Source organism: Mesoplodon densirostris, chromosome 8, assembly GCF_025265405.1.
Source record: "Mesoplodon densirostris isolate mMesDen1 chromosome 8, mMesDen1 primary haplotype, whole genome shotgun sequence".
Lineage (NCBI taxonomy): Eukaryota > Metazoa > Chordata > Mammalia > Artiodactyla > Ziphiidae > Mesoplodon > Mesoplodon densirostris.
Genome location: NC_082668.1, coordinates 93,162,529 through 93,176,711, shown reverse-complemented (window position 1 = coordinate 93,176,711; position 14,183 = coordinate 93,162,529). Strand labels below are relative to the sequence as shown.

General features: G+C 41.0%; 1 protein-coding gene across 2 annotated transcripts in view; it reads left to right on the top strand.

The window, feature by feature from the left end:
- The first annotated feature begins 1,713 nt into the window (after positions 1 to 1,713).
- Positions 1,714 to 14,183, top strand: part of CHN1 (chimerin 1) — a 198,549-nt gene continuing 186,079 nt past the window's right edge. The window contains exons 1-2 of one of the 2 annotated variants that reach the window (XM_060106036.1): positions 1,714 to 1,901; positions 2,032 to 2,228. In XM_060106036.1, the coding sequence (XP_059962019.1) occupies positions 2,210 to 2,228 (19 nt within the window). In that variant the 5' untranslated portion in view covers positions 1,714 to 1,901; positions 2,032 to 2,209. The remainder of the gene's footprint in view (positions 1,902 to 2,031; positions 2,229 to 14,183) is intronic. The other variant, XM_060106037.1, reaches the window with a different exon arrangement.

Sequence of the window (14,183 nt, the reverse complement as noted above, 5' to 3'; positions counted from 1 at the left end):
CTGAAATTGTGTGAAAAAATTTTGGTGGCTGTATGTATATATACACGTAAACATTTTTCTAGGAAGAGAGACAGAATTTTCATTGACCCTCAAAGGGAAATTAGGTACCCAAAAGTTTGGGGACCTCTGATTGAGAGAGTAAATGGTGTTTTTAGTTTTTGCTTTATCTAGTTGTGAGCAGATCACCAGCAATCTTTACACGGTTCTAAAGTCTGTCCCACAAAGCCTTCTTGAGTGTCTCATTTATCTTCATGAGCTGTGTGTTTGTAATTTTTCACGAGCAGAAAGCCTGTTCAAAATCGAGTCCTTTTCATTAAAGATTTAAAATTCTGGGGATTTCAAGATTTATTCTGATATTAGTGGCTAAAGGAGAGCCCTTTTACTACATCAGAAAATTTCAGACATATAGCATCTTAAATATTTGCCCACTGATGTTGAATTATTTTACTATTTCTTTTTCTCTTGAGGTAACTGACGTGAAACAAAAGGCTGGCTCCTCCTTCCAACCTGCTTTTCTTTTTCTTCTGATCTTTGAGTCTGCTATGAAAGGATGATGAATTAACTGTGGTTCTATTTGAAGTAGTAATTTTCATTTTTATAACGATTTTGATCCTCAAGATAAATTAAATAGGAGATATTGATATAATAGTCTTAAAAGAATTAGTTGAAAAGTAGAGAGAAGAGGAAAAGGACATTAGGGAACCTGAGGAACTGAAAGAGGAAAGATGCAGCCAGGAAGAAATGAGAACCAAAGAGAAAATCTACATGATTAGATGTTGAAATAGTATCAAATCCCTAAGCAGAGAAACAAGAAAAAAGGAGGGTTAAAAATAAAAACAAAAGCAAAACAAAAACCCCCAGGAAACAGTCATAGCAACTAGGGAATACTGAATTTTTGAATCCATTAAATGAAAACGACAAAAACCATCATAACCGAGCTTTTCAGTAACATCTTTTGGCTGATAATCTCAAGGCGTTATATGGCTTCTCGTTAATTAAGGCAAGGACAGAGGTGATCAGAGAACATCACAGAAAGAGTGATGTTGCCAGTGATTACCAGATAAATGCAAAAAGCTCAGGGGAACAATCTTTTGTGGTAAAGAAGTGGCAATCGGCGAGAAATGTGGATTTTTTTCCTGAGGCAATATCAAAGAGGTGTAAAGTAAAAAGAAGAAAATTAGGCTTAAGTACTTATAACAAATGATTTTAGGTATTCCCAGATGCTTTTTAACCGACGACAATCTGACCAGAACTACTCTTAGTGACTCCTAAGTCCAAATGGAGAGGAAAGCAACATTCAGTGCTTCTGTTCGACTCTAGGCTCCCTTCCCGGAGTCCTATAGCTTCACGTCAAGGGCTCCAGACTCTCCGTTAACCCCGGAGGCGCCGGGGGAGAGATATATCCTCAAACGAACCCGATCCCCAGATGACCCTGGCTGGGTCCTTGTGTTCACGGAGCATCCTCCAGCGACTCTTCTTTCGAGTAACAGCTCCTCTCTGCGCCTCCACAAATCCCATTCCAGAAATAACTGGGGATTTCAGCTAAAACGCACACTGCCCCGCCCCTCCCTGGCTCCAGGAGGCCGCCTCCCGGGCGGCCCAGGCGGCTCCCAGCGGCCCGGGGCAGGAGGGGCGCGCGCCCCCGGCGCCCGCGCGCGCCCGTTGCCATGGGAACGCACGGGGCTACGCCGCCCTAGGGGGAGACGGGAGGAGGCGCGGCGGCAGATCCAGTGGGAGACGCTATCGCAAGATGGCGTCTGCGAGGCCGCGGGATGCAGAGTGAGCGCGCCCCGCCGGGGGCTCTGCGAGACTGCTCCTCTCCCCGCCGCCGCCGCCGCCGCCACTGCGGCGCCGCCTCTCCTCCTGCCATTGCGCCGCGGCCAAGCCTCCCCGCCTCGCAGGTACCGGCGCCCGCGCGCGCTCCGCGTAGTGCACAGATGGCAGCGACAAGTGCCGGCTCGCCGAGGGCTAGCGGGTCCCCCCTTGTCCGGGTGCGCCTGACAATAACGCGTAAATAACTTTTTCTTGCAGCTGTGCCCTGCCTCCCGGCCTGCATCCTCCTCGCGCGCCAGCGCCCCCACCACGCCCCTCCGACTCCCCGTTCCCTCCGAGGTGTGAGCGCATCGCGCCGATGCGGTGATCTCCGGCCGGCCTGGGAGGAGCGCGTGGACCGGCGGGCGGCGGCGAGCAGTTGCCAAGCGCCTTTACAATGGCCCTGACCCTGTTTGGTAAGTGCAGCCCTTTGGCCGCGCCGCCGCAGGTGGGCCGCGCCGCGGGGCTCGGGGGCGGGGGCCGGGGCGCCTGGGGCCGGGACGCCGCAGGCGGTGTCGGGCGCGGGCCGGGGCCGCGGACTTGGGCCGCTCGGGGCGCCGGGCTCGCTCCCTCGCGCCTCTCCCATTGTTTCCTCTCCAGGCAGGGCCGATGGGCGTGTGCTCCCCTTGCCAATTCTGGGCAGGGAGGCTCTGAGGTCCTGGGTGTTTTGTAAACGGAGGATTCTCTAAGATGCCAACTTGGGAGCGAAGTTAGCTGGTTGTTTCCAAACCTATGTTTCTCAAGTCGGTAAATAAAGGTCCTGGAAAGTTTATTCATTTTGAACAAGATGTCTGTGCATCCCAACCTCCCTGGAATTGTCAAATGCCTGTGTTGATTCCTGTTGGATTTTGGGGGAATTTTTTGGACTCGGTATATTCCTTTGGAAACAAGAATGAGTGGTGAATTTATTTTAATATTTGCTAAAATTGAAAATGTTGCTCTAACAAATAGAGTAGACAGAAGAAAGTTGGTACTGAAGATAAATAGTCTCAGGTGAATATCTTTGAGTATTTTACGAAAGTGTTATTTCTGTGGTGTAATTACTGTAACATTATTTCAGTGGTTAAGACTTAGAGGTTTTTTTGTTTTGTTTTGTTTTTCCCCAGAGTCTGTAATGACAATGGGTTGGAAAGAAGGACTGAAAAAATACTTTATTTTCTTTTACAGAAAGAGACTGTGGTACTTACGTACCTTGCTTTAAGAAAACTCAATATGTGAAAATTTAGATGATCAAAGTATTCAGTTTTTCAAAGGAGAAAAGTCCAGTGATATGTACCTGATAGCTACAAGGACAGTCTTAGTGAGTTACTCACAATATCAAGTTTCCAGTTACATTTTAAAAATGTCATTTGATCAAGCACTTTATAGGCATCACATACCACAATGCTTTTTGATGTAAATACTTCAGAGTGAGTTAATCTGCTGAAATTAAAGAATTACTTTTAGTTAACAATCTTATTTTTCAAATTAAATTTAGACCCAGAGAGGTTATTTCCCAAGGTCACATGGCCCTTTTGTGGCAAAACTGAGCCTAGGACATAGTCTGTCAATCTTCAGTCTGGGACTATGCTTACTTTGCCCAAATACCCACAGTACTAGAAATGACATTTCTTATTTGGTGGTTCTCCATGAGTGTTTTAAAAATGTTTCTTCTTTCTCTGAAAGAAATAATAAAAATCTCTTGTTTTTCAATACCTTGTATCAAATATGCATTACTTAGTACAAGCATTTCCTTAAGTGTGGACTTTTTTTGGTATAGAAGTTAAAAATGATGGCTTTACTCATAGTTGATACTTTCTTTTGAAGAAGCATTTATCTTACATTGTTGTAGCTAATACATAGTAGTAAAATCTACTGCAGTAAATTCTCTTTAAAACTATTTTTGACTTTCCTTCCTAAAGAGAGTCTGCATTTTCAAGGTTTGTTTTCAAAGATAAGATTTACGAATCAATGATTTTTAAAAGACTGGCATTCTCGATGAATAAAACAGATAAATTGGGGAGACATGGAGTATGTGATGAGGCTCTTTTAAATGGATTCCTAAATTATTAAATCTTTAACTACTGAGGTAGAGGTGAGGAATGGAAGAGCATGGAATTTGACCTCTAGAAGAAGGTATAAGAAACCACTCCCACCCCTCAGGATGAATAAAATATCTTTAAAATTTTAAAGTCATCTTGTGGGAATATAGAATTTAGTTTGCAAAATCCAATTTGGTTACAATTTTTAAGAACATTCCTCTGTTGTAAAGCAAAGTATATCTGTGTGCAGAGGCTATTTTCTCAGTAATGATAGAGCAGCAGTTGATCTCAGGAGTGTGGCTGCACACCACTCATCAGTCATCTGAGATGTCGGTTAAAAATGTAGATTCCTTTGCCCAGAGACCCACGGAATCTGCATTTTTATTTTTTTTATTCATTTTTTATTTATTTTAACATCTTTATTGGAATATAATTGCTTTACAATGGTGTATTAGTTTCTGCTGTATAACAAAGTGAATCAGCTATACATATACATATATCCCCATATCTCTTCCCTCTTGCATCTCCCTCCCTCCCTCCCTCCCTGTCCCACCCCTCTAGGTGGTCACAAGGCACTGAGCTGATCTCCCTGTGCTATGCAGCTGCTTCCCACTAGCTATCTATTTTTACATCTGGTAGTGTATATATGTCCATGCCACTCTCTCACTTCATCCCAACTTACCCTTCCCCCTCCCCATGTCCTCAAGTCCATTCTCTATGTCTGTGTCTTTATTCCTGTCCTGCCCCTAGGTTCTTCATAACTTTTTTTTTTTTAGATTCCATATATATGTGTTAGCATATGGTATTTGTTTTTCTCTGACTTACTTTTCACTCTGTATGACACACTCTAGGTCCATCCATCTCCCTACAAATAACTCAGTTTCTTTTCTTTTTATGGCCGAGTAATACTCCATTGTATATATGTGCCACATCTTCTTTATCCATTCATCTGTCGATGGACACTTAGGTTGCTTCCATGTCCTGGCTATTGTAAATAGAGCAGCAATGAACATCTCTGTGTCGTTCCAATTTTAGTATATGTGCTGCTGAAGTGAGTATGAATCTGCATTTTTAGAGGAAGGGGATTTTAAAGGAACTCCTCTGTGATTCTAAGGCACATTCAAGTTTAAGGACTATTATATTAATGATAAATACTAGATTTGCTCAAACTTGCCCAGTTCAAAATAGCTTTTTGAATAGAGCAGTCCCCAAGGGTTAGAAGAAACAGATTTTATTTTAGATATTACTATTTAACTAATTCGTCTTAGTCAGAAGTACCTCATATCCCTTCTTAATAACCAACCTAGAACTGAGGAACAATGAAATAAAGTTCTAAGAGCTGGTGAAGAGAAGGTAGTAGGAACAAGAAACTAGACAGGTGTGACTTTTCAGCCATCAAGGTCAGAGCTCCATAGAGTTTCTACCTAAGCCTCCCCAAAGTAACCACTGCCAGAACTGAGAAAAAGCATCCTGTCGGGTCATCCCTTGGCAGGAATTTCTGTCATTTATAGCTAAACGGAGCTCTGGTTTATAGCCCGGCCAACTGATGAGATTGGGAACTCAGTTGCACTTCAGCTAGGCTAGCTAAACCTGAATAACTCTTTTCTCCATCTCGGTAGAATTGGCTCTGACATTGTCCCTGCTCCCCGCCTTTTTTTCTTCTTACCATTTATTCACCCTCATCACTGCCATAGATCACTTCTAATATTTAGGATTACACTGTAATTTGTTACATTCTTTCCTCACACTCTTCTACTGCCATGGAAACCTTTCATTATGCTGCTCTTTTTGGCATCTTTCACTATCCTGACACACCTGCCTATGGGCATCTTGGCAGAGATCCTTTGGAGCAGTTAAATGGGAATGGAGTATTCTTTGTGGTACAGTTAGGAAATGTTCTGATTTCCATTACTGTCCTGACATTAAAATGTATTTTTAAAAAGACAGCTGTATATTTTCAGTACGATTTATTTGACAAAAAGCTAATTTTATAGGAAACTCCCACTTGAATACACTCTCTGCTGACATTTTAATTTTTCAGACATTGCTCATCAAGGAATATGAGAGGGAGTTACCTAAGCAGCAGAGTGCTCCAATGGTGAGAGCCCAGCTACTTTTTTTAGAATGTTTCATCTTTTCAGCTGTCACTAAAATCACCATCCTTATTTAAGTACTTGTGCATATTCCTTCTTTAACTGGTGTCAAAAAGTTAACATCTCAGCTTAAAATTTTTTCTTTTAATGTTTGCAGACTTGGTACTATGTAAGAGAGATAAAAGAATTATAGTTGTTATACCTCTGATAGTCATCATCTGTGTACAGTGTAAGAGGAATGTTGGTTATGCAGTTTTTTGAGGCACATCTGTCCCTGCAAATAACCATCCTATAAGCATTCTAATCTTTGAAGATAGAAGATAGTGATATGCGTAATTACAAACATTTGACATATTTGTCAAGAAGAGTTTCAGTTTCTTTTAGATCAGTATTTTTCAACCTTTTTTTAAAAAATCACCCTCTGTAAGAAGCCTTTTAGACATTTTTTCTTAATTGTTCTCTCCATGAGACTCTGTTTATGGACTGTATGTTTGTCTGCTTTATGCATGAATAGAGTAAAGTTTTTTGACTCCCAGAAGCTAAGTTTTGCTCCCTTGAGGGCAGTCTTACCCCCATTGAGAATACATGTTTTAGACTAATCTAAAGCAATCATAAGATAATTAGTTAGGCAGAAAAATACTGTTTGGTTCTGCTTTATATGTCATATAATAATAGTTCTGAAGGAATGACATAAGGACAGTAAGCTATATGTTTTTCACCAAATTGATTTAACTTAAGTATTAACAGTTTGGTTCATCTTTTTTTTTTTTTTTTTTTTGGTACGTGGGCCTCTCACTGTTGTGACCTCTCCCGTTGCGGAGCACAGGCTCCCGACACACAGGCTCAGCGGCCATGGCTCACGGGCCCAGCCGCTCTGCAGAATGTGGGATCTTCCCGGCCCGGGGCACGAACCCGTGTCCCCTGCATTGGCAGACGGACTCTCAACCACAGTGCCACCGGGGAAGCCCAGTTTGGGTCATCTTGAGAGCAGCTGTGACACAGAGTTCCTTGCTGGGGCTGGCGTGTGTGTGCAGCTTTTCTCAAAAGTCCCTCTAGTAATGATAATATCCTTTGATATGGGTAATTGATGTTTTCTTTTTCTCACTCTTATAAAGTATCAGTAACAGCACCTTTAAAGAACTTTTTATCTGCAATATATAATCTAAATGAAGTCACTGAACTTGCTTTGCAAACCCGATGAAAGACAAATTCTTGAATCTGGCCTTAACAATCAATTACCGGTCATAAGTCATTCTTACATAGAAAATGATTCCCATAAACTTTGATTTTTTTATTTATTAATATTATCCTACTGTACTTAAAAAACAGAGTAGGAAAAACTAAGAAAGCAGAATGATGTAACCATATTTTATACTGAAAACTGATATTAAAAAAAGAATCATGTCTGACAAAATAAAGTTACAAATATACATTCCTAATTTAGCTTCTTATATTTAAAAAGCAGGATGAGTACTTTGTGAATATACTAAAACCACTGCTTTGTGTACTCTAAAAGGGTGAATTTTATGGTATGTGATTTCATCTCAATATAAGATTATTAATAAAATCATGGGGGGAGGGTAGGAAATCAGATTGAATAGAAGGAAAATTTATTTCACTTAAACTGTAAAAACAGAAAATACTATTTTTATTTTTATTTATTTTTAATTTATTGTTATTGAGTAACAGCTAATTTGTTCAGGATATATAAGCTGATCACTTTTGTTCCAGCATCTTCTTTTGCACAGAATCTTGCACACATTAGGCAGTCAAAAGATACCTGCCAAATTGAATTAATGCTTCTCTTGTAACTTTCTATATTATATTCAAAACCATAAAATAATGTCTGACGCCAAACCGTTAGATTAAAAGAGCCAGACACCATGGATTGCAAATAGAAAAAACTTCATTCAGAAAATACTATGTTTAAAAGAGTGGTTTTACATACAGGAAGCTTTAGAACTCTCCATGTTTTTAGAAAGTTTTTTTTTTTCTTTTATTCCCCAAGGAACAAAAAACAAACTTAAAAATTGGTACGTTAAGATACCCCTACCTGTTTTGAATGGCGGTTTTAAATTTAGAAAAGCAAGCACTTCTTGGAAAGACTTAACTGCCAGACAATGGAGTAGTTTGGGGGAGAAGGGAAGATGAGTCAGGCCAGGCCTGCCGCCAGCAGCTTGGTGGCGTGGGGCCACCTCATTGTGTTTCATCCAGCTGTGCTGAAAGTGATTCCTTTCCCTTTCCACTCGGACTTTTTACCTTTGGATTTCATTGGACCTTGTATATTTCACGGTGTAAAGCAAGCAGAAAAAGGATGTTGTCCAAGAAACATTATCTCCACTGGAATAGATTTTTATGACCACAAACTTGACATTTCAGAAACGGAATGCGTCCTCTTTAAACTGCTAATCTTTCCTGATTTTCCCATTTCTGCGATTAACACATAGCTTCAGCCTTTATTCTTTCTGTCTTGTACTTTTTATACAGAATGTTGTTTTTCAGCTCCTTAATGGCTGTGAGATTACTTTGTCAGAGATGATTTTTGGATTTGAAGTAGCTTGTAATAGGTGGGACAGACAACAGGTATGTGGGTAGATGTGCATTTGAGGGTTATGTAAACATCTGCCTGACTGGAATAGTTCCCCTGTAGGCCTTTTATGGCGAATGAATTTTACACCATTCTATTAAAATTAAAGCATGATTTTTTAGCGTATTACCTGTAAAGAATAACATGCTAAATATAGATACTTATCTTCATATAGCATGGAAGAATGATTTTAATTTATGGACTGAAGATCTTAAAGTAGTAAGACAAACAAGTGTTTTGACCGAGGGAGCTACACTGTAAGTTGTAAAGAAAGTTGTGGAAGTTTTTGTTTGGAGTGGGGGGCATTACTAAGAGGGACCTGTGTTGTAGGTGGTGGTGTAATAAGCAAAGCAGTATAAAAGCTCAGGACATCTGGGGTGAGGGGGAAGGAGTGGATGATAGAGTGGGAGAAGGAAGCAGAAACAAGAAGCCTACTCTTTAATAATTTTCCTAAGGAGTAGCTCTGTAGCCTGGGGTGTGTTTTCCTATTTAGTGATTCGTTTACTCATCTGTTTGATGAATTGAGGGCCTAATATGTGCGAGGTATATATTAGTTCCTGTCCTCAAGGAACTTATATATGCAGTGGATGGTGACCGAGAAAAATGTATAATGTGCCAGGGGGCTAATGCTGTGAAGAAAAATGAAGCAGGGTGAGGAGGATGGGGCTAGCTATGCAGCAGAGTGGTCAGGGAAGGCCTCACAGCAAGGGTGGATTTTGAGCAGAGACTAGAAGGAAGTAAGGGAAAGAGTCCTGTGAAAATGGGGAATCACCTCGTGGAGCAGGCTTTAAGGCAGGGATGTGCTCAGCAGTTTTGAGAAACAGGAAGAAGGGCAACGTGGCTGGAGCAGAGTGAGCCGGGCAAGTGCTAGGAGGTGAAGGCAAAGAGACACCTGGGGAGGAGGAGTGTTGGGGTCACAGATTATGTAGGGCCCCGACCATAAAGCACGGTAAGGACTTCAGATTTTACTCTGAGTGAGATGGGAAGCTCGTGGAGGATACTTCCATAGCATGAAGTGCAGAGGAAAGGGCTTAGATTTTGGAGTAAGAGAGCTACGTTTAGTCCTTTCTCTGCCAAGTGTCAGCTCTAAATCCTGGCCTCATTTTCCTTATATGTAAACAGGGGCTAACTCCCTTAACACGGTGGTTGAAGATACATAGTAGCTAATATTGTTACTAATATTATTATGATAACTATTAGCAAAGATCCAAGATACCAACAGAGTTTCTCTGTTTTTTCCACAAGTCTATTGACCCACTTGAAAAAGTGGTTCTGCAATATTTCTGTTTGTATGTGTGGCTAAATATATGTCACATGCCACTGTAGACTTTGTCTGAGAATGCTCTGGTAGAGATCTGGTTCAGGGAGGTACAGGGAAGAGCAGATAGATTTCTGATAGTGCTGGGCACTTGGTACTTTCTAGTGCACTCTGAAAATGTAAAAAATACACTGGCCAAGGCTTACTTCTCTCTTGGGAGGTAATCCAGAATATAGTCAGATCTAGCCCCAGCCCCCATGACACTTAAAATATATCAAGGACTGTGAGCTCAATGGCTGGCACATAGTAGGTGCTCAATCCAAGTTTATTGAGTGAGTAAGTGAATGAGCAAAGAATAAACATGTAACAGTGGGCTGTCACTCTATACACTTATCCTGTGAACAACCTTGAATCAGTTTAAACACTTATCTTTTTTCTTCCTTTATTATTTTGGGTTATTCTTGCTTATTGTATTAGTGTCCATAATTGGAAACTCAAACCTGCCTCTTAGAAATTTATTAGTCTAACAACTCACTTCCCTACCTGAAATCCTCCAGCGAGTCCCCATCACCATTAAGATTAAGTCCAAATTCCCTAGTTTGCTTATAAGGCTGTCAAGATAGGACTGCTGCTGGGAGTTCCCTGGTGGCCTAGTGGTTAGGATTCCGGGTTTTCACTGCAGTGGCCTGCGTTCAATCCCAACCACAAGCCACTCAGTGAGGCCCAAAAAAAAAAAAGGTAGGACTGCTGCTTACCTATTTATTTGGCCTCATATCTTATCCCCTCTTCAGAGGCTGTGCTTCAGGCATGCTGAAGGACTTGAAGTTTCCAGAAGGGATTGTACCCAGCGTGGCTTTGGCATCATTGCTCAAGCCCTTCTTTGCCCCACTCCCCTCTACACATCTCGCAAAACTCAGCTTGAGTAGTCATCTCTTCTATGTGGTCTTTGTGAGTTAGTTACACCTTTCTGCATCCATAGTGCTGTATATATGTCTCTGCCCTGCCACTGTTCATGTGGTGATATAATGGTTAGTTTGTATTGTCCTATCTTCCCCATTAGGTGAAGTTCCTTAATGGGAAAGCTATGGATTTCTTTCTGTCCTTACCTGCCACTGTGATGCAGCCACTCAATAGCTAAACAATAAAGGTTTCAGTGAATGTATGATGTTACAGTAGTCTACTGTATTCCTTCAATTTGGAAGTTAATTTTAAGGCCCAAATCCATATGATACACACTCTCTGTTTTTCATAATTTTTTTGTTCATTTCTTCATTTGAAAAAAAATTCGGTAAATGGGCCATCATACCATCCCTTGGTTCCATACTCTAATATGGAATCCCCAACTGGAAGCTCGCAAAAGCTTGAATAAAATGGAAATCTCTCTGGGAGCAGATTCTTTGAGGTTTAAATATAGTATTACTAAGCATCCGCAGATGTTTCTAAATTATTTGGTATAATTAGATAACAAATTCCACTTCATTAAACTATTGTTCCTTTTCATTTCAATAGTACAAAGGAATTGCACATAAATTAGCTTGGTTTGTTCTGCTTTACCCTCACAGTAGCGAACATAATCAAATTGAATAGGAATTCAGTATCAAAGTGGCTAACTTAACCTTTTAGAGGTCAGAAAATAAAAACAATATAACCCTTCTCTCATAATAATAAATTTGTGTGCTACATGAGCATTCCTATTAGTTTTCGTATATTCATTAGAAGAGCAGATATAAGCAACAGTTTCAGCATTCATATTTTTAAGTGGAAATAAAAGGAAAATTTTATTTATTACTTATTAATACCTCTCATTGTTCCAGAAAGAATTTGAGGTGGTTTCCAAAAAGTTACAATGCAAGAGGATTAAAAACAGTAAGCGTGGGAATTCGTTTTTCTCTGTCTTGTATCATTAGTTCCTTCCTCTCCCCTGAATCCTGGATCGTTTCCCTCTGATTACAGCCATGCTTTCCTATTCTGTATGAGGGCGTTAGAGCCCTCTCATGCCATCCGGAGTTATTAGTGGCCCTCTTCTTACCAGAGGTTTGTTGAAATGGCGTTCGGTGTACACCCCCCGTCTCCTCCTCTACACTCTCTCTTCTCAGCCACCATATTTTATCATTATTGGTTATGAGACATTTGTGAATGTCATTAATCTCTAGTGAAAAAAAGATTGACAACTGCAAAAGGAGAAACTTTTCTGACACATGTTGAAACAACAAGGAAGACTTTCTTCAAGACTATTGCAATAGGTGTCAAGACTATCACAATAGGAGAGAGAGATCAGGCTTAACTCCGAATATAAGAACAAGTGGGGATTTATAGTCAAGGAGCAGATTGGTGGGGGGGTGATTGATCAGTGGATGAAAAATTACTAAGAGGAGACAAGGACAGGGGGAGTTCTTGTTAAACTGACCTAACAGGATTCTTGCTGAGGGCAGGCCAGGTGGTCAAATATCAAGGGCCGGGGGTGAGGAATTTTTTTTTAATTAATTAATTTATTTATGGCTGTGTTGGGTCTTCGTTACTGTGCACGGGCTTTCTCTAGTCTAGCCCTCTCTTTGTGTTGAGTGGGGGCTACTTTTCGTTGTGGTGCGAGGTACTCTCATTATGGTGGCTTCTCTCGTTGTGGAACATGGGCTCTAGAGCGCAGGCTCAGTAGTTGTGGTGCACGGGCTTAGTTGCTCTGTGGCATGTGGGATTTTCCCGAACCAGGGCTCGAACCTGTGTCCACTCCATTAGCAGGCGCGGATTCTTAACCACTGCGCCACCAGGGAAGTCCCCAGGGGTGAGGAATTTGATTAGGTATCAGGTATCAAGGGTGTGGGATTCTTTCTACAGTGACTTAGAATTGTTGCTAAAACTGGGCAGTGCAGGCCTGGCAAGGCCAGGGGTCAAGGTTGAACCCTTTAGAAATGGGCTTAGAGGAGCCTAACTGAAGTTTGGTCAAGAAGAGCCTCCATTGTGCTTCTGTTTGGAAGTGCTTTATCAATTCATAGCCAGTGAACAGTGGCTTCTCCACTGTTGTCATGTTTGATCTTTTTGCACTATTTGCTATTTTTGATTGCCTCTTTCTTCTTGAAACTTTTTTCTCGTCTTTCAAACATTGTATTCTCTAGCTATTCTTTTCTTCCCTTTCACTGTTCTTCAGTTCTCTCTTGTTTGCTCCCCTAACTGTTACTGCTTTTCAGGAATGGACCTTCCTTTCTCACTTGGGAATATATAGGCTTCAGCAGTGAGTACTGTGTGGGCGATTCCCAAGTCTCCATCTCCAGCTCTGCCCTTCCATGCCCTCCAAATCGCTATCAGGATTCCCTGCAGACATTTCTGACTCCGCACATTCCCAGCCCCAAATCCTTAGCTTTTGTCCTTCTGTCCTCCCTCCCCTTGCCTCTAGTACCCAATCAGCTGCTAACTCTTGCAGCTTGATCTCTGCAATAGCTTCCGTTCTGTTCCTTTCTCTATTTCCAGCTCTTGCTCTGCCTTTCGTTTCAGTACCGCAATCCATACCCTCCACCTCCTGCCACCCATTCAGAAGGAATCCCTTCATCTTCTGAATTCTTTATCACTTTATCCATGAATCTCCTGTGACATTTGTCAATGTGTTCCTTTCACAGTAGTAATGTATCTTTATCATATGTTTTCTAGGCTGATGGTTCCTATAAGGGAAGAGTCATTCTCATTTCTGTGCTCCTTACCATGCTTGGCACAGTGCTTCACATATAGCAGGTGCACAAAAAATATTTAAGTGAATAAAAGAGTTATTAAACCACAGTAGTTCATAGTTGAACAGTTTCCAGAGTAGAAATAGAAAGCATTCTCTAATTTTTTTCTATAACTTTATAATACTTTAAACAAGTTAACAATAGTAAGCATATCTCAGAATCTCTCATATATTGTTTTTGTCATCGGATGATCTTATTTTCAGTCTTTAAAGGAAGAAATGCATATATTCCTGCAGTATTGATGCATGTCAAGGGCCGATATGTCATTTATTTTGTGATTGGTTGCTTTTGTTAGCTTGACTTTTTCCAAAAGTTTCTGGTGAAATTCTGGTTGAATTTATACTGCTTTTTATTCTGTAGAAATCCTCTTAATCCTGGAGAAGGGACACTAAACAGTAGATACTACACACACAGGGCTTGTTAATCTAGGTTGTTTTGCTGGTCCCTTTAATGTTGCATTGTGTCCAGTATTCACCTGAAAACAGAATACTCTCCCTCCTTGTGGAGAGACCGTGCTAAAAGTAAGAGAAATGATGGGTTCTCCTGATTTCATATATGTTCTCTGCTCTTTTAGACTTTCTCAGGCCATTAGCAAGGGGATGGTGAAGAGCCCTACCTTGTTCAAGCTCCCTTTCAGGACTCGGTGGGTTAGCCAAGTTCATAGGACATTTGTATATTAATCCGCCATTTGGAAAC